The sequence below is a fragment of the Astatotilapia calliptera genome, chromosome 6 (assembly GCF_900246225.1).
Source record: "Astatotilapia calliptera chromosome 6, fAstCal1.2, whole genome shotgun sequence".
NCBI lineage: Eukaryota > Metazoa > Chordata > Actinopteri > Cichliformes > Cichlidae > Astatotilapia > Astatotilapia calliptera.
In genome coordinates, this window is record NC_039307.1 from 28744116 (window position 1) to 28770229 (window position 26114).

Consider the following 26114-nt stretch of genomic DNA (forward strand, 5'->3'; position numbering starts at 1 on the left):
AATTTTCATACTTCAGTCTTGTCTCTCTCTTTCTCTTCCTTAAGTATGGCTTCTTGACAGCCATCTTTCCACTGAGACCATTTCGAGGGTTCAGTGAATAGTAAATGGATCAGCTGAAGGTCCAGATACATCTCGCAGGTCCTGTGTCTGGTCTTTGTTGGATTTTCTTCCCTCCCATTTCTTAAGGACAAAACTTTCAGACACTGTTCATCCGCTGTAGACAGGCCTGCCATTTCTTCTTTTGTCCTGCACTTGACCCGTTTCCAGACATTTTTAAAGGATACACTGCACACCATGCTGGGATATGCCAAGTTTTTGACTAATGGCTCTTGTTGGAGCACAAATATTATTTTATGACTGTCAAACTGTGTTATCTTTGGCATTTCTCATAGCTTTAACTAAAGTGCCTAAAGATATAGTTTTAAAATGGCTCATTGCTAAGTTGTCTGAAATGCACAGATCCAGCACTGGTCCATCTCTTGAGTTAGGTGTTTTCATCCCTGAATGATCAGGCTCTTAAAGAAAGAATTCCTGTAAAGACGGTCAGGTGCTAGGACTGATCTGAAATGAGGTTTGTTTTTTCTTTTTAGTCTGAATAAAAACTTTGAAAGATCTTCAGAGAGCCCAGAGAACCATTGTTCAAGACCACTTTAAAAAAAACGGACGGGTCAAGACTTTTGCACAGTTCTGCATTTTTATGCTGCTTTCAGCAATGCTCCATGTGTCGATGTGGGAAAATAAATATGCATAGTTTCAAAGGTTTTCAGGTTATCCCATATAAGGCAAAGAATCTTGTTAAAAGATCTTCAGTATTCTGCTACAAGTCATCTTCCTGAATATTTGCATCCCATCTCTCCACAGAGATTTCAGGGAATCAAGCACGCAAGGCCCCACAAAGGAGAAGATGTAGATAAAAAGGTTAGACCGGTGAGAAATGTTTTGGATCAATTGTCTGGAGACACTTCAACCTTTAGGCTTGAATAGTACAACAGATCATCTGAATGATCTTCCAGTTTTTTCTCAAAGCTTTGCTGTTGTAAGGAATGACGGCACTTGCTTGATGTTTTTTAACAGCATGATTGTTCATGGCATTTTAAAACTGCTGTAAACATATGGTCCTCCTTTTGTCACATACATCATCTCATTACATGGATAATGCTCAGGCTACGGTAAACACAAGCTTATCTTTTAGCTCCTGCAGTGCTGTGTGAGGCAGAGGTGAAACCAGACGGGGAGTTTTGTTTCGGGATTGTGTCGTGTCTGCACAGCGCTCTGAAACTTCACATTTTTCACTAAGTTTGTGCGACATGGGTAAGACTACAGACTGCAGTGGATGACGTAAGGTATAAAGTTACTATGAAACTGCCAGCTGGTACTGGCAAAATAAAAAGCATTCATATATATGAACACTTTATGATCCAACACTCTGCAAAAGAACAAGGAAAAAAAAGAGGAGGCTGGTCTTTTTTCTGTTTGCAGAGTGGCTCTCCATAGCATTTACACATTTACGCAGCTGATTTGCCAGCCATATTGATTATAGTGGAAGCGTGTGGCTGCTGCATGAACTTGCATACGTTACATGTTCAGTGTAGCCACAAGAATTTGAATTATAATACCTCTGAGTGTCGTCTTGTATAAGGGACACACAGCGTTATTGAATTCTGCTCGCCTTTTCAGTGCATAAAAATGTGCTCAGACTGTAACAGACAGTGGCTCTGCTTCTTTTATCATACTGCTTTGAGCTCCGAAAAGAAAATTAAATGTGCCTGCGCAGTGTTAAAGGTGATGAATGTCGCACAGATATCAAAGTTTCGCTAAATAAATCTGAAGTGATCTGAATTTGAAATACAGCTGAGGGCAAGTGGGAAGATGTATTCTTGGTTAATTTGGGACTGCCAGAGATCATTTCTCAAATTAAACAAAAACAAAGATTATTCAAACGAACAACAGCAAAACAGGGGAGTAATCATAGACTGTATTAAAAGATGGACTTATTGTACTTTCCAGGTTTGAAAACTGAAGCCAATGTGGAGCTGTCTTAAACCTGCGTTATGGTTGCAAAAAGATGTACATGGCATAAGGAAATCTACTGGAAAACTGCCCTTGGCTTGTGATGATCCCTGTCCTGATTAGATTACAGGCTCAGTTGATAGTTTCAAGTCTTATTTAATAACTCATGATGACATTTTGTAAATTAAGGTCTTTCATTAGGGTTAAAAAATGGGATGAAGTAAGAAATGCTTCACCAAGACACAAGTCAATGATAATAAAGGTCTCAGAGCCACCCCACACTCGTCACGCCAGGTTTGAAAATACCAAGATGACAGTTGCTAGGGCCTCAGTCACACAGGCCTAGAGACCAGTCTGCAACCTCCTAGCAAGCTCCAGTCACTACGGAAAAATGTGTTTTCCCCAGCTGGATGGAAGTTGCTGTCTTCCTCCAGGTGAAATCGTGGTACTCCTCCCAAAACATCCATGCATTTACTTTGGTCGCTAACAGATTGCTTTGCTGGCCTGCAAACAGTTGCCACTTACTCTCTGAGTTGTAGTGGAAGTTGAAAAAGTGCAGCACAAACCGGAAATCGACAATGCTCACAGTCAAAGTAAAAGTGCTTCCTTACTGCTAATTTGTAAGCAATCAACACATTTCAATGTCCATTTCAAGAGTTGAAACTTTTGGTTCAAAGGAAAAGAGTTCCCGTTTCTGGTTTGTGTCACACTTTTCATGGAAAATGTTCATCATGTCCATCTTTTACATACAGTCTATGGGAATTTTAAAGCCTTTAATCCTGGACACTCACTGCTTCCACACATAGTCAGAGTGTGACACTGTGATTCACACACTTTCAAACATTCACACACATCCCTTCATCCTCACCGTGCTCCAGCACCAGCTGCGGCAGTCTGTTGCCGGTCTCCGTAGCAACCAGCCTCTTTTGGTCCTGGTCCTTTGCATCCCGGTGACTGAAGAGGGGCGCTATGAAGGGATAATTAAAGCCGTTGCCTCCATTACTGACGGCGGGGTCAGTCTGAGGCTGATGGTTTTGGTGATGATGATGATAAAGCTGATGAAGGTGTGACAAGTCATTAGGGGCGTGGCCTGAGTGCCGGTGGGCGAGACCGTTCATCTCCCCGGCCCCACCGCCCCTGGCAGATCCGCCACCTTGCTCTCTGTGGCACGCGCACGAGCAGCGAAAGCGCGCGCGCGTCTGAGCGTAGCAGCGGGCGAGCCGTCGCCAAGCCTTACGGCCCAGGTGCGCCAGGTAACGGATAATCTCCTCATAGCAGCTCCCTGGTTGGCTATCGCTGGCCAGCGTGGAGGCCGACTGATGGAGCTGGCGGGCGCGCTGCTCTGACTTCATTAAGGCGTGTTCTCTCTGTTTCGTTTCAGAAAACTGCGTTGCTATTACGACCAGGCACAGGTTGATCATGAAGAAGGAGCCCACCTACAGAGGACGACACACGTCACATACAATAAGTATAATTTTTTATGTGTATATATATGGATGTGTGTGTGGCCATTTGTGCTATAAGCATGTACTCACTATAATGAGGAAAATGAAGTAGATGAAGTTGTAGAAAGAATGTGCGTCCATGACATAGTACATGATGTCTACCCAACCCTCAAGAGTAATTACCTGAATGAAAACATGCACACAGTCAACAACAGCAATATGTAGTGTGCACCTCATGGTAACCAATCAGATTCCTGCGATTAATCCTGGAGACATTTACCTGAAAAATGGCAATCCAGGCATATCCAATGTTATCAAAGTTAATAGCTCCTTTGTGTGGGTTCAATTCCCCAGCACGACATTCATTGTAATACTGATACCAGTTCACACAAGACCCGGGCTCATCTACTCTAAGGCCCATCTCTGGTAGGGCCTCCCCAGCATCCAGCAAGCAGGAAGTCCTGCCTACTCGGCGACGAGGCACATCAGAGCACCGGAGCATCCCGTTTTCTCTTTCCATGGAGCAGATGAAAGGGTGGTCGTCTGTGCCGTCGGGCCGATAGTAACCATTCAGGAAGGAAATGTTATATTTCCTAAAGAAGAAGAAGTTTCATGAGTGAACAGATGTTAGATTTCGCTTCGTGTAAGCATAACCGAATATAAGAGGACAACAAAAAATGTTGATTGTTTTCTTTACTGCCAACAAACAAATAACATGCCATTTCTTTCAAAATCATCTTTTCAAAAATGATTAAACTGTTTTTGTCAAATGATACTTAAACTGAAGTAAACAGTGCATTTCTTGGTAACTACTTCAGCTGCAGAGTAATGAGTGTAATGTGAGAGTGGGTATTTATGACAACAAAACTGCGTGAAGAAAAATGTCTCCCATTATGGCTCATGGATGTGTGTGTACATGTGTGCGTGTTGTGTTTTTTAAATTGCATGAAGTTAATTCTGAACAATGGCAGAAAGGAAGTTGTATTTGGCCCCGGCTGCACAGATCTCACGAGTAAGCCAGCATCAAGCACGAGTAACACGGAGCGGACCTCAAACACAAACGCTGAGTTGCTGGGTTGGATTCGAATGGTTTTCAAAAAGATTAATCATTTTATTGACCTACTGTTTCCTTCAAAGGTCTGTTTTCTTGGGGAAAGAAATGAAAGACGGTGTGAAACACACAGAGGTGCTAAAGGAGGAAATGAGGAAACAGAGAGGGAAACACAGATGAAGGGAAAAAGCAAAAAAAAGCCAGGGAGGGTGCATTGGAGAGATAAGCAATCAATCATGTGTGGCGTAGAGGAGGGTCCCGAGGGAGCGCTGCTGCCTCACTTCTTATTAGGAAAGGTCATTTTGTTGTTTATGAAGCAGAAAAAATCAAAATCTTTACAGTGAACATGAAACTGGAGAAGGGTTCGTTTTGCTAAAATGGTACCGGATACTGTGCAGTGGGCTACTTGTGGGCTAAGCGAGAGTCGGTTAACAACTTCAACAACTACTGCAGACGGTAAGGAAAGGAGCTGTTCCTGCAGCAGAAAGCAATTCCAGCTGAACTGTGCGCATTATGTTGCAAATTAAGTGAAACAGCTGGAAATCATTTTGCAAATGTCATTTTGTAAAATCTTGTACAACAAACTATGATCCACTCACTTGACTCTATTGGTAAAAATTACAGTGTCAGAATTCAATCTTAACCATCTGAACGCCCAGATTCCTCCAGAGAGAAGCCAGAGCATTCAGACTCTTGGAGCTGCGTGCCTTCTTGAACTTATGATGTAAGCTTAAGATTGGATGATATAACATTTCAAAAAATGTAACGATTAAACAAAATCACCTCCAGGAAGCACTGATGACTCACAAAGAAAAATAAAACACCCCAGGTTTAGCCCCTTTACCCAAATACTTTCAGCTGAGGAGTTATTTCTTTCCATTTCTCATTATGATTATGCTGATAACTATTTGCAGATCTGGGAAATATTAATATTTGCACGAGCTCAGTTAAAGTTGTGATGAAATGTGTATTGTGTTTTCATAATGAGGCAGTGTTTTGCCTTGTTTACCATCTCTCCATGAGCGCCCAGATAAATTCCACTCTGGCAGTAATGTCCTTACATTAAGCAGCAAAACTCTCAGTAAAAAAAACAAAAAAAAAGTGATTCTGGGAGAAACCAGCTGAAATTAAAATGTATCCCTGACAGCTCTGAAGGTGCCAGATCCATCCTGAGCACGAACGCTTTGTTCCCAATCGTTTCACTGTGGAAGCTGCGAATCTGCGCAGCTGCTGAGCAGAAAACATTTAGGTTAATAAGGCGACGTAAGATCACAATGACACACCAGAAGATGCAAATAATTAATGAAGTTACGCTGCTGTGCCACCTGCGTAAATTGCTCGCAATTTGGAGGGCCTCTATCCCGCTGCTGGGTGATGCCACAGCTGTTTAATAAAGTCAAAGAGCAGCAGAGTTTCAACGTGTGTTTTTTCAGCATGACTCAGATTTTAGCTTCCAGGCAGATTCTATAAGAACTGATATGAAGGAGATGAAGCTGATAGCGGTCAGTAGCCTTCAGGAAGAAAAAAGTGGAAAGTGCTTTTAATTTGCATTTGTTCTAATGTCCAGTCCTCCATCAGATCTACCATAAAATGTTCAACTAGAAGCTTCAGAACCGGAGAACTCAAGCCAGTGGATCATGTCATGTTTTTTACATCCAGTGTGATGGATATGTTATATAATTGTAACTGAAGGAGAAAAATACCCCTAAAAAGCTCAAACGGGGGCTTGTTTATTTCCTGCACTGTGGTTTTATTGTGTGTTATCATTGTTATTCAGTTTTAATAAGGTGTATATTTAACTCCCTCTGCTTTGCTGCCTTTTCTAAACTGTGAGTTCATATTTTTTCTTCAAGTTGATTCACTCGACCCACGACAAGTCACCAAGTATTGACCCTGGTAACTCAATCTGTTTCAGGTTCTCTGAACTTCAGCGTATGCATAATGAATTTAAAGAGGACGCACTAGGTCAAGGTCAAGGTCAGATTTATTTATATAGCACATTTCCAACAGCCGATGCTGCACAAAGTGCTTAACAATAACAATAAAATTAAAAACTACAGTGTAATACAATAATAACAATAAAAACAATAAAATAGAAGAATTGAAACAATACTAACTAATTCAGATAAATCCAAAATGCTTGGGTCATAATGTGTTAAAAGCCAGAGCGTAAAAGTGTGTCTTTAGTAAAGATTTAAATTGCTCAAGAGTTTGAGCAGATCTAATATTAAAGGGGAGACTATTCCAAAGTCTGGGACCTGCCACAGAGAAGGATCTATCACCACGAGATTTGAGGTTAGTCCGTGGAATGGACAACAATAGTTTTGAACTAGATCTCGTGGGTTTTCCTGGAGCATAGGCAGAGAGGAGCTCTGACAAGTAGGGGGGGGCTCGGGCGTTGAGTGACTTAAAAACAAAAAGTAAGAGTTTAAATTGGATCCTGTAGGGGACAGGGAGCCAGTGTAAAGAAGCTAAAATTGGGGTTATATGCTCTCTCCGTTTGGTACCGGTTAGCAGGCGAGCAGCAGCATTTTGAACCATCTGAAGGCGATGGATGGTGGCATGATCTAGGCCATAATACAATGAATTGCAGTAGTCCAATCTGCAAGTAAGAAAAAGGTGGATGATACGCTCGAAGACGTCAGCCGGAAGGTATGGCTTTATCCTGGCTAGCTGTCTTAGCTGAAAAAAACAGGACTGAACTACTGCACTCACCTGCTTATTCAATTTAAAAGAACCATCAATGTAAACTCCGAGGTTTTTTACATGTGTTTTACAATACGAGGAGAGGGTACCCAACGTGCTGTCGATATGATTGAAATTGCCAAAAATGACAACCTCAGTTTTGTTTTCGTTTAGCTGTAAAAAATTTAATGATAACCACTGTTTAACGTCGTCAAGGCAGCGTAATAAGAGCTGCGGTTGATCTGATCCTGATTTTAAAGGTAGATAAATCTGTAGATCATCCGCAAAGCAATGAAATGAAATGCTGTACCGCGAGAAGATGGAGCCCAATGGCAGCAAATAGAGTGCGAAGAGGGCGGGACCCAAAATAGAGCCTTGAGGAACGCCGTATTTAAGAGGAGCTAATTTGGAGTTGTGGGGGCCCATATTGACATAGAAGAACCTTTCTGTCAAGTAGGAGCGAAACCACTGAAGGGCAGATCCTTTTAGGCCAGCATGCGATTCTAGCCGTGATAAGTCCAACAGTAAAAGGGCAGCAGGGCTGCCAGAATCCATAGTTAAGAGAATATCGTTAAAAATCCTTAAAAGTGCTGTCTCAGTGCTATGTAATGATTTAAAACCAGATTGAAATTTTTCTGAGATCATATTAAAATCGAGGTGTGCCTGCAACTGTAGATAGACCACTTTCTCCAAAACTTTAGATAGAAAAGGAAGCTTTGAGATGGGCCTATAATTAGACAGAACAGTTGGGTCCAGGTTTTGTTTTTTAAGAAGAGGCTGAACTAGGATATATTATCTTATAAACCTTACATCCCACCACCATAATTTAGAAACCAGGTGCTCAGACCCAGTGGGCTCCTGCTAAAGCTAACTCCTTCATATTGACTTTCCTCATACAGATGTTGTACATTAAGTGTGCAACTCTTAAGTAACTCTTCATTTAAAGATTTTTTGCTAGGAGAATAGGAAATATGAGCACTGGGGAGGCCAATCCATGACTGACGCTGTTTCATTATGTGTTTTTCTATCCAGATATGCTTTTATTAGCAGTGTGTTTGGGATCATTGTCATGCATGTAGACACTTACTGTTGCACCTTTATCTTGACCTTTTGCATACATATTGATGAAACCAAAAATTACCAAATACCTCTTTCTCCTGATCTGACATCCACCTTCTACCTGAGAACATTTCTTTAGTGAGCAGTAGATGGATCACCTGAAGGTCCAGATGCATTTCTTAGGTCCTGTGGACTTTGGATTTTTTTTACCATATCTTAAACACTGTCTGCTACAGGCAAGTCATTGTTTCTTTGGTCCTCCACTTGTGTGCAGTTTCCTCAATTTTTTAAGGTCCCACTGCACACCACGGCGAGATATGCTAAGTTTTCAGCTAACAGCTCTTTGGGATCTTGGTGGTTCAAAAATACTACTTCATGCATCACAAGCTGTGTTATCTTTGGCATTTTACATAGACTTTAGAAAAGAAATAGGAATAAATAATGTGTTTTTGTGACAGGCTGCTAGTAACAAAGTGTGTAAAGATACAATTTAGAATTGGGTCTTTGATAAGTTGTCTGCTGTTTGTACGCAAAACACTGATTCATCCCTTGAGTTCACTTGTATGATTCATGGACCACTTTTAAAAAATTACAAGAAATTCTGGCTCCTTGAAAGCAAATTATAAAGAAATAAGAGGTGGTTCAAGATTTCTGCACAATACTGTACAGACACTAAGATAAGGACACTGAGCACTTTTGGTCGAGGCTGCTGCTGCTAGAGATTAATTTCAGTCTTTGCTTCTCCAGCATCACCACAGATTCCTTTGTAAAGCTGCCGTATAAATAAAGTTAGTTATTGGCAAGAACCACAAATTCATTATCAAATGAGTGAATGTTTGGCACAACAACAATGCGTCACCACAGCACCATCACTGATTGTTGTCCAAGTTGCTATCTAAGAAGGCGAAACAGACGTTATCTGATGTTGTGTGATAATATGTGGTCATGTTTGTGAACATGTGAGCGGGAAGCGGGAGTGGGAGTGACGGTAACATCATCAGTTAGACTGTGATCGAGCGTGACATGAAGGATTGTGTGGGGGAGAACCGGAGTGACAGCAAACTCAGATGGTTTTACTGTGGAAACAGCCGCTCGGAGGCAGCCACTGAATAACAGCTCCCTAAATTTATTTAGCCTTCCAAATCCCTTGATTTGTGATCCCTGATGCTCAAAGTGTCCAACGGGAAGCACGTAGCACCTCCGTGACGGAGCTGATTAGAGAACAAACAAGATCAGCCCATCTGTGATATCGATCCCCGAGTAAGGAGAGAGAGAAGCTGATCAGTTGTGAACAAACTTTTGACAGGTTGGAGCAATAAAGCTGGCGCAACTCGTGCTGTGACATCGGCTGGTCACTATAGCAACTCACATCTTCACATCCTCTCCCATGAAACAGCGGTTCCTCAGTAGCCCCGCCCACAGCTGTACGCCAACGATGCCGAAGATGAAGAAGACAAAGAAGCAGAGCGCCAACACGTTTCCCAGCATAGGAAGTGTGTCCAGCAGGAGGGTCACAAGAATGCGCATACCTATCAGTGCACACACACACACACACACACACACACACACACACACACACACAGCATAAACACAGAAGGGTAGACAGTCAGACAAGCAAAGATCAGCAATAAGTCAATGCAAACTTTAGCAAAATGTCAGTCACAGTAAATGTTGGCCAGACAGGACTCTTTATGTATTCTGCACAAAACGCAGGCAGTGCAATTAGCTGAATGGCAACACTGATAATTGGCTCTTACTCCACTCTCCTAAAGAGAGCACATACAAAATCTTCCTCCTTCCTTCTTCTCTACTCGTTCCTACTTCAAAAACACTCTCCGATTTTACAAGAACTCAATGAGAGCCGCAGCAAGGTCACCAAGTGTAGTAAAAAGAAAAAAAAAAGACATAAAGTTGGCTGGCCAACTTGTGCGGTGAGCTATCAAGAACAACACAAGCATCACAATGATTCGCATGACTTTGTTCACAATGTCCTGATTTATTTACACATGCATCCATCACGGGGCGAGCTGCAGCAGGTGCATAACTCGGGAAGTTAAAGAAATGAAGTGGGATTTACAATCTAGTCGGAGCGTGCAAGGACGGTGACACGTTCTTCATCGTCCCGGCTGTGACTAACGATGTTGCTGACACTCAGCTAAGGTGTTTCCACATCGGATGAGCCGCGCAGGAATCACGGCCCTTTCTGCTCCAATTAAAGGGGAGCGGGAAGCTGATTGGACATGTTTTCGTAAACTACAAAATCATCAGATTTAACATTTCTTCCAACAGCCAGTGGCTTTCTGGAGTCTACACCCTGCACATATCGCCAAAAGCTTTCTGGTGATGCTCTCCCGGGCCTGCACAGCAGCCTTCTCTACTTCTTCTGTTTCGAGGCATCAATCAGCTGAATTGCACTCTCAGGAAAAAAGACTCCTAGTTGTTTCCCCTCTGGTCTCTTTGAGGATTTTTAACCTGCTGCACTGTCCTCTTGTCCCGACTGTTCTCCTGCACTGTTCACCCAGCTTGTATGCGGGCACACTTTCAAAGGTTGAGTCAGCACTTTAAATCAACCTCACAGTTTCAGCCCATTGTGCGGACGTACAGTCAAAGCCATGAAAGACAATAAAGTAACCCAGTTTCTGTGTGAGCTGCATGCTGGAGGGGAGGGGGGTAAGACAAAAATAAATAAATAAATAAAAGGAGGAAGACTCACTGGGAACTCTGTTGATGGCTCGCAGTGGGCGGAGAACTCGAACAGTCCGGATAGCTGATAAGCTGACGTTGTGTCCGTCCAGCGAGTACTCCAGCATTCTGCGCAGAGGGAAAGCCACCGCTGTGTCACCGGCATCCTGATCAGCCTGACCTTGGCAGACCCTGAACGCCTACAGGGACTCTAGCAGAACTCCGGGATACAGAGCCTTTTAACTACCAATCACCGAGGTCTGTGTCTCTCATGACCGAATGATACGATTGTCATTCTGTGGAGCTATCACACACACACACACTTCCACTGATATGTCTAAGCACGCGCGCACACACGCTTGACATTTAACTGGCATTAAACAAGTGTCTAAGCTTTACACAAAACACACATACACACACACACATGCACACACACAGACACACACACACTCTTGGCTCATATTTAATGTCAGGCGCGCCTGCGTGTGAGTGCGCGTCGGCTGCGTGCGCATCTGTCAAGCACTCACCCCACTATAACAATGAAGAAGTCCAATCTGTTCCATGTGTCGCCTAGGTAACCGCTCTGACCTATGACCCCGAGAGCCACCATCTTCACAACCATTTCTCCAGCAAAGAACACAAAGATGCCATCATCCAAAGCCTGCACACAAACACACACACGGAGACCCAGAGGATTAACTGATTAAGCGGGGGGGGGGAAGAAAAATGTTATTGGAAAAACTTTTCAGACCCTTGATAATGAAGTGTGACAGTGGAATATAATTAGTCTGCAATTTCAGATTATGTGTGTGTGAGCGTGCTTTACCTGCAGAAAATAGGGGGTGTGGCCACAAGGCTGGAACATCCCTAGAGTCACGCAGTTGAGCAGGATGGCCAAAATGCTCACACGCTCGAACCACGTGAGGCACGGTTAAGGATCAACACATCGACAGAGAGTCTGAACACTGATTAAAGCAACAAAATGAACACGTTTAATGAAGCTGTGCTTGTAAACTTTAGGGCAGAGGTGTCAAACATAAGGTCCAAGGACCAGAACTGGCCTGGCGAAGACTCATTCTGGTCCACTAAAAGGCTTCATCATAGATGTTGAACTTTTCCTGTTGATAAAGTCCTCTCTCATTGCCGTTCATACTACACCACAGTAAAGTAATAGACAATTAAATGATACTAAAGTTGCTGTTTTTCAACTTCTTTTGTCTATTTCCACATTTGTAATGTAGACAAACTGAGACGGACTGTTGAAATTTGCACTTCTCATAATAAGATTTCTCAGGGATTAAGTGTGCAGTTAAATGCCTCTACATTGATATAAAAGAGAATTTACTGGTCTGGTCCAAACGAGTTTGACATCCCTGCTTTAGGGTGACTGATGGCAGTCTCAGCCAATCACAGGAGCAGAGGAGATAAGTACACTACTGCCTGCTTGTCTCATTTAAAGCTGGCATTGGCAAAATGACAACAAAATCCACGATAACATTTCAGTTTATTATCATTCAAGCTGCGTAAGAGGGAACTACACTCCTGTGTCCTTTCTGGACTTTCAGTCCTAATCTTAGCTGTGGTGGAAGACTTTTGGCAATCATTTATGTCTTCAGTCCAATTTTGCTGAGTAGTAAAAAGAGTATAAAATAATATATTAGAAGTAAGGTGCATGTAGGAAGAACAAGAGTGTGCTAGGAGCCACCTGGAGCCTAGAGTCAGCCTTGACTTTGTTTAAGTACATTAGAAACATACGTTGGGTGGGAGGGGCTTGCCACAAAGAAGGAAGTGCTCAGACAGCTTTTTGGCGTTTCAGCCTTAATTGGATAGAGACAGTGTAGATAGACAGGAAAGCAGGGAGAGAGAGCGAGGGGAAGAAATGCAGCAAAGGGCCGCGGGTTGGACTCAGACCCGGGCCTACTGCTCTCTGGCATGTGGTCACCTGCTCACCCACTAAGTGTGAAACACCCATTTCAAATCGGAAGTTGGAATTTCTGAATTGCTGGTTGCAAATCTCAGCTCAAGTTCTTAAGTTGGACTTCCAACTTTAAAGGTTAGGGCAGCCACACTAACCCTGACTTCACAATCCAACACGGCAGCAGTGCGGTAGCAAAACTGTACAACTTCAACTGCGCAGCCATTGTTGTGTCCTTGTCACTCGCTACATTAACCGTACGCACGGTCGGGCTCTATCCGCGAATGCACTGCAGCGTCATGTACAAGAATCGAGCACTGACGCATGAATGGCTCCACCGTTCCAAAACTCAGAATAAATCCTGTTTTTTCTTTCTCCTCTGACTTCACAAGTATACTACGCTCAACAGTGACATCTGACTTACGAGGCAAATAAAACACAAAAATCGTAATTACAAAATAGACTTTAATTTAATATAAAAGGGGTTTTCGTATTGCCTCCCTGTTCCCCAAGCTGTCGCCACATGGCTCCACATGTTTGATTTAGCACAGGTTTTACACAGATGCCCTTCCCGACACAACCTTCCCATTTATCCGGGCCTGGAGCAGGCACCAGGAGCATGCACGCTTCTTACTCTTGGTGGCATAACTTGTGTCTCCTCTTGGAACCAAACCTAAATGGGACTTGTTTTTCAAGCTAGAATTGAACGTGCGCTCTTTGACCTGCTAACCAACATTGTCTACTACTACACCACCAGAGGAACTGAAAGCTACGAAGACATGAAGACATCAATTAGACAGAAGACAGGTGATTTTTTGCAACCACAGGAGTCACTAGCCTACTGGCCATTAAAAAGACTACAGATTTTAGCACGTCCACTTAACTTCACTGTTCAAACTCAGAAGCTACATTTTTTTAGCATCTGTGGAAGTGCTGAAGAAGTGCAGCTACTTTCTAGATTTCTGCTCACTGCAGCTGTAACTGACTCCCATGTATCAAAAAAACATTTGTCACGATATTGGTGAGCAGTAAACATAAACCCAAGCTTTCAAACACCAAAGGAGGAGTTTCTGCTTCCCGAGTTTATGGAGTTGACCAAGTGTTGAAGTGTGATTGACAGAATTGCAGATGAGTGACAATGTAAAGGAAAAGCAACATACGGTGTGCTTGTAAATTGCTGGAACATCACAAGCTCCCTGAAGAGCTTCAGTGCCACCAAACATCAAGCTAAATCCGAAACCTCAGAAACTCTCCCTGAGTGTCACGCAGCATTCCTCCAAACACATTAGCTCATTTGTTTTTTTGCATCTGACAGCCGAGAGGCAAAATCTCCCATGTCCACTTTTGCAAAACGACTTTGCCAAACGCTTACGAGGACACGTGGAATTCACCTCACCTGCATTAAACAATACTTTTCTTGTGATGTTTGCTTTGCCACACAGCACTCAGCACTAAGCTGAGTGTCACTGTCACATAATATGATAATTCACAACATTTTCATACTCATCAAACCATTCAGTGACCCCTCATGCCCTATATCCATTCCTCTGCATTCATTATCGTTCTGCACTCATTTATTCATGTTTTCCTTCCCCCTGTCTGTCACCCATGAATATCTGGCAATGGCAACGTCCATAGCAACAGCGAAGAAACTGTGACTCGTCAAAGTTAAAGGTCCAGCCACGTCTGTTTTGTAGCGCCCCGAACATTACCAGGCTGAACTTGCAAAATACCCGTCTGAGGCTAAGACGAGCATGAAATGTGTGCCTCGCAGCTTAAAATCACATTTACAAGCAGGGAACTGAACGTACCAACCTAAAAAACAACTTAGTGGAAACTTGCGATAATAAGCTTAAAGGCGTCAACCTTCATTTACGAGCAACAACTTCTGACGAGGCATTTTGACACGTTTAATATTCACAACTACAAGAGCCAGACAGCTACCACAACACAGCCAGTAAGACATGTGGAGTCAGTTTAAGAGCAAACTTGCTTATGGCGTGTGTTTGAGCATCTGCGCTGCTTGCTAGCTGTCAAACTGCAAGAAGGAGCATGAATCAGACGTGGGGAGAGAAGAAATAACAGAGAAGGATTTCAAAGGGAGAATAGTCTGAAGTAGAAAGTTAAAAGAAAGACTGAATTTGAATTTGTACAAACACGGATGCACACACACTCTCGCTCTCTCACACACATACACTTGCACACACACTTGCACACACACTTTTGAGCACTAATGTGAAAACTGCTGAATGGATGACAGGACTGTATTCAAGAGCCAAGGACGCATACATAACAAAGCCTGGAGCATGCACATGGACCCGTACACACAGACACATGTGCGCGCGCACACAGAGTCCCCTCTTCCCGGACACTTTGCTCTCGAGAGGGCGGAAAAATTAATGAGAGTACAATCCTTTATCACCCTTGAGACAGAGAGAGAGAGAGGGAACGAGAGAAAGAGGGAGAGGGATGGAGAGAGAGAGAGAGAGAGAGAGAGAGAGAGAGAGAGAGGGTAATCCAGTGTCCTCCCTTTGCTGTGGTTGCCATGGGAACCCCCATCTCACCGTAGGAACTGACTTCTGAGTTTCACGATCCGCTTGCATCCTGTCTGGACTGGATCACAACACAATTAATACGCACACACAAACTCTCTCTTTCTCACACACACACACACACACACACACACACACACACACACACACACAACAGAAACCAAGGTCTTCCTGCTGAAGCTTCCTTCACTCCTTCAAAAGCTTAAGAGAGCCGTTTTAATGCTGTTTCATCTGTATAAGTTACAGCAGCTTAAATAATCCCCCTGTGTGTCTGTGAAACACACACACACAGACACACACACACACACACACCTTAGTTAAACTATAGGAACCCGGCAGGGTCAAAAGTGTGAGTGATGGATGAGCAGGGAGTATTTTCACAGTTGGCACATCGTTCAGTATCAGCGATGAAACACGGAGGGAACGTCCTTTCCCCTGTTTCGCTCTCCCTCCAATGCTTTTCCTTTATCTCCTCTCACACTCAACCTTTCCCTTTATCATCTCTCATTTTCCTCTACAACCTTTTTTTGTGCCTCCTCTCTTTGGCCCAATTATTTTTCTCTTTCGCTTTGCTCCTCCTGCTCTCTGTGTCTCCCTCGTCCTTTATATAGTGCAGCATAATTCCCCATCTTCATTTCCTATCACTTCTTGCATATCTTTTTTTGCCTCTCCCATCCACTCCTGTGCACACGCACTCCCCGCTCCGTGTGGAGCGCCTCTGCTCGGCGCCCTCCCCCGTCTGCTTCTACCATCTCCACATACGACTGCCCTTGGGTAGAGTTCTCGTCTCTGACAGAAGCCCGAGTCTCAGCCAACAGATAAACCGCAAGTAAAAAAAAGTAATAATTAACATTGTGAAAAAGCTGAGCAAAGGCACAAAGAGTAGGAAATATGTATAAAGTATATAAAGTAAGGGGTAAAAGGGGGCAAGAATGATGGATGATGAGGTGAGGAATATGCTTAGATCAGGTGAACAAAGGGAGGAGAGCAGCTAAGACCCTGACTGTTCAAGCTCTTAAGTAGTCCAAATGTGGCATGGCCCCTTCTATGTCTTCTCATCCTAATTGCCTCTTATCCTCTCATTTTCACACTCTTCTTCCCTCTTGTACAGTGGCAGAGTCAGACAAAGGTAAAGACCCCACAATAATACAGAGAAAGCACCAGCAATGAAACCACCCTCTTTGAGCAAGCACTTAGTGACTGTGGGAAGGAAAAACTCCTTTTTAACAGGAAGAAACCTCCAGAAAAACCAGGCTCAGGGAGGGACGGCCCTCTGCCATGAATGGTTGGGGTGATGGCAGGGAGACAGGACTGTCTCTCTCCCATGCTGTGGAAGAGAGCCAAAGATTAAAAGTGAGAAAAAGTGAGAGAGTAACTAAGGGAAGATTCAGGATCACCTGATCGAGCCATAAGTATAAACTTTATCACAAAAATAAGTTTTAAGCCTAATCTTTAAAGCAGAGAGGGTCTCTGTTCCCCAAATCCAAACTGGGAGCTGGTTCCAAAGGAGAGCGGTCTGAAATCAGAAAACCATCATGGCAATAATTTTCCTTTCTGTTGCAAATCGCCAACCGTAAAATAGTACAGCAGCATTTCAATAAGAAGAGATCATTAGATGGAATTGATTAACTGATATACAGAATTCAATTATACCATTTTGGCAATTAGACTGCGATAGATAAAGACAACAGAATGAAATGCCAGAGCAGGACCCCCGAGAGTCGAGAAGGTGGATGGAGTGACTCGCTTGAGGTGGAAAATGCTAGGAGGTGACTTGCGTTGAATGGACAATGAAAGATTAGCAGCACGATTTAAAGATAGCAGGGTGGAGGCTGATTGGTTTAAAGAAACAATGATGTCAGCATTGAGATTTGCAGCGTGGGAAAGTGGAAGTGATGTAATGAATAAGCTTAGCAGCCAAGCACACGGGAACGCAGACAAATGAGTGAATACAGATGTTCCTTATTGAACTCCTGCATAAGCTTCATTAGTATTTGCTCTGACAGACATGACTGCCATGGAGAATACACCATGGCTGCTCATGTGTGGGACAGTTTTTTTATGAAGCTTTTCCTCTGAAAAGCTTCCTACTGTAGTGGTTTACACATGAACCTACCTGCCAAAGCAAACATGCAGAGCTGCCCGCTGTGGCAACCCCCCCCGTGAAAAGCAGGCAGCCAAAAGTAGCTTCTACTTACGTAACCGTAAACTGATTGAATAAATCTGGGAAAGCTGCTCAAGTTGTTCTTTTAACTGTTGATAAAGCTCAGGAGATCGTTACTATAGCAAAGGTGTAGGAAAACCAGCTCCAGAGAAAAATTACTGTAGAAAAACAGGAGCTACTGGATGTCACTCAGGATCTATGAGCATGTGTGTAGCCCCCTATTGGGCCTGAACATGGCCACCCGCAGATACCCCTTTGCTCCACCCGTTCTCCCGTCCTTCTTCCCCTCTCCCCCACTCAAACACCCTCTGCTCACAGGTAATAAAGGTCAGGCAGACATTATAAATCAAATCAGATCACATCACCATGATCTTTGTGGCATCATCCGCCACCCTTGGCTGAGATAAACATGCTAAGACCTTCATGTGGCAACATTTTCATGTGAAATGTTCATTAAGTTAAAAGCATCATCCACAGTTGGTCTTGGATTTACTACCCGAGTCTCACGAGCCATGAAGTGCAGGTTTGATTCCAGCAGAAAACAGTGCTGCCTGCCCATGCTCCCTTCTCTCCTGTCAGTATACTTTATTGTTGAATGTCGGCAAACGCACCCTTAAAGAGCATCTGTTTGAGCCGCCATAAAATCTGACAGACATTCATGTTACTTATAGGATGAATGGGTATCACTGCTGTGCTCTTATCAAGGACTTAAACTGGTTTAAGATCATCTATCAGAATAAATACACTGTACTCAGCACAGGTCCATACTGCTCCTGTCATGTATACCCCCGCGTGTAAAGTCTACATCTGGATGTAAAGTTACAATCAGCCACAGTAAGTATGTAATACCTCTGTGTGTTAACTTGCGATCCTGTTTACACAGCTGATTGATCTTGGCTTGACATGTTTCCTCACTAAAGTCTTCACCAGCTCTCACATCAGTTTGAAAGCTGCAGGAAATTACTATTTTGAAACACAGGTACAATTTTTGTCATTTTAGCCTTTTATGAAAATCCTCCATTTAGATTTAAATGATAAAAATGAGCTCCAAGTCTAAACTGACTTTTAGTTTGAAAGGCTGAAAAAGAAGCACTGCCCCCACTGTCAAAGAGTGACATATTTATACACAGGCCCCTGTTTTTAAGGACTAAAAATCAGGATAAAATTATCATTTTTAATGCTTAGTAAAGAAATATATCCAGCTAGTGACTTCTAGAGTCTAGAACCTATGAGCATCATTAAACAATGGGTTTACTCCTTTAGGATTTTTGGCTGAACCGTTACTGCAGCTTCAGCTTTGAACACAGTGTACACTGACCACTTTGTTGGGTACACTCTGGCAGTCTTTTGTCCCTTTAGTACCTACTGAGCATCATTAAACACCAAGATCCACATGAGTATTGTTGCTGACCGTGTCCACCACTTTATGACCACTGCAGCAACCGTGAGATACTTTCATGTCAATATAAACCAAAATGCCTGAGAAGTGTTTCCAACACCTTGTTGAATCTGTGCCATGAAGAGTTAAGGCAGTTTTGCAGGGAAAAGGGGGCCCAGACTGATACTAGCTGGGTGTGTCTATTCCCAATGAGTGTCAATTTCTGGGGTAAAGCTTCAATCTTCATCTAGTGTTAAATGATTTATAATTTGCAAATTACTTAAAAAGGATGAATGAAACCAAAGGAAATGCACTGAATGGGACGACTGAAATATGAACTTCTGTGTTTGCATGAGCAACCTGCTCACTAGTTTTCTCATGCTCTTTGCTGCTTGGCCTCACACTGTCACTTTGGAATCCATACACACAGACTTGATTAAACATAACCTAGTTAAGCTCAGAGTCTGTCATGTGCAATGTGTGTGTGTGTGTGTGTGTGTGTGTGTGTGTGTGTGTGTGTGTGTGTGTGTGTGTGTGTGTGTGTGTGTGTGTATTCGAGCAACAGAGAGGGAGAGAGAGCCTGAAAGAAGGTGGGCCAAGTTAGTCAAGTTGTCAAGTCACTGGCTCCACCCCTTATTAGGATGACAGCTTGTAACCATGGAAACAGATGCTGGAATCATGTTAATTGGCTGAAATGATTCTGACAGTTCACCCTACTTTGAGTAGGTTCTCATGCTATCCATCGATGTCTAACTATCACCTCCTTACAGACGCATACACACACACACACTTCAACCCTATTAAGAAGCTGTTTAAGAAGAGGAAAACAGGGGGGATAAACAGGGAGCATGGGATCAATGCCAAGCAGAAAGGGATGAAAAGAGCACAATAAGAGAAAGGAAGATACTTGCACAGGAGTGATGGAATCAGCTTTTCTCCTCTTTAAACAAAAGGAAATGCTCTGAATGTTTCATACACTGCTGAATAAGTTATGTCATTTGTGTGTGTGTGTGTGTGTGTGCGTGCGTGCGTGCGTGCGTGCGTGCGTGCGTGCGTGCGTACCCCCATGCGTCCACATATGCTTGTTTCTGTCTGTGTCGCATGTTACACTGAAAGAGTGGGATAACTGCCACATGGAAAGCTCAGCACTTGACAAAGTAGGCACCTTGCTCCACACATAAAATAACTCCCATCCCCTCCCATTGAAACAGGAATAAAATCCAATAGAATTCACTGGAGCTTGGAAAGGCTGCAAGATAATGTTATATAACGGGAAAAGCCAGTCTCCTTTTTGTTCCTAATAATTGGGGGAAGAGATGTACAGTATGTCGTAAACACGGTACAAAGGAGCATGCCTGCTTTCACAAAGAGGGAGGAAGTGGAAGGAAGGAGAAATGAAATTAATTTGTAATATGTAGTTACTGAGTGAAAAAAGAAGAAGAAGCCAGAGAGGAAGGAGGGGTCACTTCAGGAAAAATGGGACTTTAGGCTCTTGGGGACTGCTCCCCGCCACTCCCCCCTCCCAGTGCGCTCACATTAATGTCCCTGACGAACAACATCCACCCACATTACTTCTCCCGCAGATCATTCACAGTAACACACACACACACACACACACACACACACACACACACACACTGTAAGTGAAATGCAATGAAATATGTGCGGCATAAAAACAAAGCGGGACATTTTCCAGCAGCTCGACGGACTCGCAGAAGGACAGAGAAGCAGACAGAAACGCAAACTCGTATGAAAACAAATACAGCAAGCGGAAGTAAAAAGGCCGTCAGGGCAGAGCTACGCTGTTACTAAGCAACCAGGTGATTCCTCTAAAGAGCCTCACCATGGGAGATTCCCTCGTTTGTGTGAGGGCATTTACACACTTGTGTGTGCGTGTGTGGGCGTGCATGCTGGAAAGCCTGTGTGTGTGTGCGATGATGATGAATGTGTGGTTTTTAAGCATGCCCAGTAAGTTAGTAACAGCCCAGCAGGTAACAGAGCTTCACTGCATTTGTAGTTTTTTCTTCTTCTTCTTTTCTTCTTGGTGTACATTTTATTTATTCAGCAATTATGTATTTATATTTTATGGAGTACACAGAGTGCTGACAGTGGCAAATACCCACAGACGTGTCCTGACAAGTGCATAACGACACACAAGCGCACAAAAAGTAGAACACACACTACACACACACTACACACACACTCACATACACACAGACAGGCAAGCACACAAGGAGTCATAAGCTGTGGAAAATATTCAATTTGGAGAGCCTCAACAAATCCCTGAGGTGTTGCTGACGTTTATGCATGCTTCAGAGTATTCATAGCTGCTCACACACACTACAGCACTGATAACCACACACCTATTCACACTCACACCTTCACAGCAGAGCTGGGTAGAGGTTGAGGCTCAGAGTGAGAGACAGGGAGGGGAATGCGAGGTGAGACGATGAAGACAAAAGCAGTGGAAGCTTTGGGAGGTGACGTGAGTCTTCACTATTTGTGACTCCTGCTGCTGTATAAATGGAGGCCAGTAACAATGCAACTGACAGGCGACTGTAACCCTGGAGATTCATTAGGGCTTGTCACTATGGAAACCTCAAATCAGGAAAAAATGTTGGCCATCTTTCCCTACAACTAATTTGTCCAAGGAAATATCTGGGTACACACACACACACACACACACACACACACATATACGCACAATACTGACCTTCTCCCCCTGTCCCCTGTGTTTAAACATAAAGTAAACATCTAGGAGCCTGTACAATGGCTCTGAGGAAGCACAGAGCTGAAACACAAACAGACAATCTTTGTCATATTATAAACGCAACCTGCTTGCACACAGGCGCGTGTGCTTCAGGTGCACCGGCTGCAGCGAAGGATATGGGTGGCAGACAGCTCGAAGGCACCAGGACCGCGGTGGGCTGGTTTGGGTCAAAGCCAAAAGAACCACTGGTGCTAGAGCGGGGTAGGGCAGCTCTTCCTTCTCCTTCTCCTTCTCTTCCTCGTCCTCCCCTCTCCGTTCCCTTTCATCTCCCTCAACTGACACGCGCACCTTCTCCCCCTCCTCCTCCTCGTCCTCCTCCTCCTGCGTCGGTCCTCTGTGCTGCTCACGCAGGTCTGGCTCCTGGATGCCCGTCATGGCCGTGCTGTGAACAGCCCGAACCTGAAAGAGGGCGCAGGGGCACGGGCAAACTGTTCAGGACCCGGGAACACACCCTGCGACAAATTCCTGCAAAAATCCAGGAATCCTATACAGCAACGTAGGCACAGGCATGCTGGGATTTTTGCTTTAATGAGTGCAAACATTTCTCAGAATACAGACTATTAATATCAAAGCATTCACTTAACAGTGTGTTATTTTATTACAAAGCATTTTTGGGGAGGTTATTTTGTGTTGTGGATGTGTGATGCGGTTTGATTGTTTGTGTGGGGAAGAACAGAGTTACGGTTTGGTTAGCAATGGGCACGTTGACTGAATCTACTGTAGAGATTAATCACGTCCTCCCAGCCTACATCTGCTGGATAGCTGAGAAAATACTCGATATGCTCAATATAGCAGCATTCCTATGCAGTGAGGTACAAAAAGTAGCAAAAATACATTTAAGCTAATATCTTGTTGTTGTTGTTTGTTTGTTTTTAAAGAAGCTTAATTTAAGGTTCGTGGTTAAGGACATGCAGCAGATTTACTGTAAGGGCAAAAATACATTTAACAGTATTTTTCCGTAAAGCCTGTATTCCATACAGGAAAGTTTGTTTTACACAGAAATCTGTTCATTCATGCAGATTACAATAGCTGAGAAATAACAAGTTGATTCAGGCAAAATCTGGCACCATAAAATTACTTTAAATTGAAAGTGGAAAGAATTACAGTGTCGGGATGGATGTGTGTGTACAGCGTGTTTGTTTCTGCTGTTTTGCCTTGCAGCTCCCAAAACAAACTGAGATCGTGTGGACTGTCACGCCTGCCACTCTGTCCACGAGCTGAGCAAGAAAGCAGGGGAAAGAAATCTTTCTGTGTTTCTCTGTGAAACAACACACCTTCACCAGAAGAATCGCAGCCAGCAATCCTGTGCAGGAAACATAAATCTACACAAATCTAAACAGAGTGAACTAATAGACATGAGCAGAGGTGCAAACAGGGTCAGCGTCGACAACAGGAAGCACTTAGACCACTTCATAATAATCCTACAGCTGTACCATTCGGTGATGACAACAGGCCATTCCTACTGATGCTTTTAATCCAGACTGGCTTTAAACAATCTGGGCATGCCGAGATGAAGTAGCTTAGACGGCTATTTCTTATTGTCATAAAGTGTGGTGCAGAGTACTGAAGCTGTCGGTGCTTTCGTTTCTTTTTGTCATTTACAATACATTTTCAACTTATGATGATTACCGTTAATTAACTCCATGAGTTATATTTCCTTGAGCTATAATTTGGGATACAATCTGATGAAATGCAGGGACTTGGTCGAGCTACAGCCGCCTGCGTGCTGCCTTAAATTTGTCAGAGCACTGGAATATCATGTCAGAAATGCCAGACTGAATGATGATCTCAGTTTAAATACGATGGCAAGAGCCAGTTTGGTTGTTTTGGCTTGAAACATATGTATTTATTTTGTAAAATTTCATGATATTTTTCAGCTTTACCGGCCACCACACTGGGCAGCATTGGCAGGCAAAGATGGGAGCTGGAGCATGTGATACAGTACACATTGTCATGACTACACAGCAAACGCTGCCCACTGGTGCACAGCGAGCTCGTTCTATTGCTTATTGATCCCCAGAGATTCTGGCAAATCCATTTTAACAGTCCGTAAGTTGGGGCCGGAGCAGAGTTACTTGGACAGTGTGAAGAAGAATCAGAACAACAGAAGTCTGAGCCAACCGTGAGTCCGTGCAGGAATATATATTGTGCCTACAGTGTGGCAGACAACGGGAGAGCTGGCTTGCAAGTTCAAAGCTTGGAGAGCAGTGAGTCTGTGTGTGTGCTTCTGATGAAAATAATGAGATTCAATCTGCCACTGTCATTATTTCCTGTGTATTCATTATGGGCACATAGCCTAGACAGTTTAAGGAGTCCAGGCACTTTATGGCATTTTGTTGTGACTCACTAGCTGTTGGGCGGACATCAATTAACCTCTGAAAAAAGAAGAACGAAAGAAATAGAAAGCAATTCTCCTGCACAGTTGAAAACCTGCTGATTAGTGCTTTCAAAACATTTTAAAAACTCATTATGAGTCTCCCTCGCTGACAGCCAAAGCCATGTGTGAATCCTTGCGAATCTCAATCAGTGACTAGAACCAAATATATTCACAGCTCTTTAAGACCTCTGAAACCCATTAACTCGGTTTTATACACAGCCTTTACGGCGGACTCATTACGTCTGCGTAAATTGAAAAGAAAAAAAAAATCTTTACCAGGAGTGTGTATCGTGCTTGACGAGAACACGACAAACAGCTGATGTCTGTACATCTCTAAATAGAACATTTCTTTTCATTCAATGCAGGAATTTAAATCCTCGTGAAGGCCACCACGACATTAACGGTGCCACAGCGTTTCCCAGCATTGCTGTGACAGCAAACAAGCAGCAGTCTAATTAATCCGATAATAAACTGCCGAATCTAATAAAAACAAATATTTCCGTTATAGAATGATGCAACAAATCACAAAGGCCTGAGCACGATAAGGTCACTAACTCGGTTTATAGAGCCACACACACTTTATGACTGCTCCTCACCACGTTATTCACATCATTTTATTCTTTACCTTTTTTTTCTTTGCAAAAGACAACCCGCCATTGACAAAGAGCGACAACACAATAACTGGACATTTTTCCTTTCTTTTGTGCCACGGGCTTTCGCCCAGCGCAGAGCCCGGGACAACACAGCGAAGGGGGGAAAAGTACATTATAGCAGCAAAAAAGCGAAAAAAAACTTTGCCCGCTGTTCTTACCGGGGAGCAGCGTCCATCCACCAGCGTCACTCACTCCGGGTCCGCCGTGCGCCCGCAGCTCCAGGAGCCCCGTTGCTCCATCTGAGAGCAGCCCCGCTGGTCCTCTGCCTCCTCCCCCTGCCGATATCCAAACTAACTCAGTCCTCCAGTAGGGAGGATGGGGGGGGGGGGGGAAGGTGAGAAAACGGCGAAGGTGTGTGGCGCGCAAGTTTTAATAAATGGAGAAAGTAAAGTTAAAAAGGAACCAGCTGTCCCCCCTGTGCGCCTGCGTCCCCTCAGCCTGTGGACGCGCTGTGCGGTGTCAGGTACTGGAGTTGAGGCGCACCGGGGAGAGGGAGAGCTGCGTTAAGCCAGACGCAGAGAGCCAGCCCGGACGCGCACGGATTTTACCTTCAAAATAAGACGACCCGGTCCCGGAAGTTGTGCATCAAATCGTCTGAAAACTGACAAATGACGCGTAAAAAAGGCGAACTGCAAATTTTGATAGGAATCCGTGCTGGATACAGATCTCCATCGTTTAAGGTTAGCTCTTTCTCACAGTATAGTTTTCCATAAAGAAAAAGAAATGACAGTTGATAAATTACCAGTCATCCCAGTTAAACTTGCCTTTAATAAACCCATTAAAAGCACTTTGTTCACTTGACAAGCAGCTCTTCACTGCCACTCAGCTACACTTTCATTAAGGTCAACACAGATTGATAAACAGCGCTTACGATTTATAACAAACTATTTATTTTTTCATTTGATTTTTTTTATTTATTTTTATTTTTTATTGTAAACCTAAACCGTCTTTTACATTTATCCTCATTACGTGCCATGAAACCCACCACGATGAGCGCTTTAATGACGTGAGGCACAATTTTATTTTGAAAGTTTTGATTGGAGCGGCTCGTTCTTCATGTTGGAGAGCTTGATAGTGACAGAGCGAGTCATAGCATGTGACTTGTCCTCTCGATCTTCTCCGCCTGGCGGTACACAGTAGGTTTTTCCCAATACTCTTCCTCCTGCCTCTGCCTGGCGGCGACCCCGGACAGTGTGTGTGTGTTAGTGTGTGTGTGAGGGAGTGCGTGGGCGGGGTGTGCTGTCATGTATGAGATGATGCTCCACAGTCACACTCTGCAGGGGTGTCGACTCACTAAAACCAGAGAGTTCCGACACAATACCTTTAAATCAGCTTACAGGCGATGCTGTGTCAGGTTTCGGAGGACCACAGTT

General features: G+C 43.7%; 1 protein-coding gene across 1 annotated transcript in view; it reads right to left on the reverse strand.

The window, feature by feature from the left end:
- LOC113024422 (voltage-dependent T-type calcium channel subunit alpha-1H-like) overlaps window positions 1–25249 on the reverse strand; it is a 61583-nt gene extending 36334 nt beyond the window's left edge. Inside the window, exons 1-9 of the mRNA XM_026171519.1 lie at window positions 24900–25249; window positions 21830–22110; window positions 11759–11852; window positions 11460–11593; window positions 10964–11061; window positions 9620–9779; window positions 3736–4048; window positions 3546–3638; window positions 2879–3446 (exon numbers count right to left, since the gene is read on the reverse strand). Of these exons, the coding sequence (XP_026027304.1) occupies window positions 2879–3446; window positions 3546–3638; window positions 3736–4048; window positions 9620–9779; window positions 10964–11061; window positions 11460–11593; window positions 11759–11852; window positions 21830–22086 (1717 nt within the window). The 5' untranslated portion in view covers window positions 22087–22110; window positions 24900–25249. The remainder of the gene's footprint in view (window positions 1–2878; window positions 3447–3545; window positions 3639–3735; window positions 4049–9619; window positions 9780–10963; window positions 11062–11459; window positions 11594–11758; window positions 11853–21829; window positions 22111–24899) is intronic.
- Window positions 25250–26114: the final 865 nt, after the last annotated feature.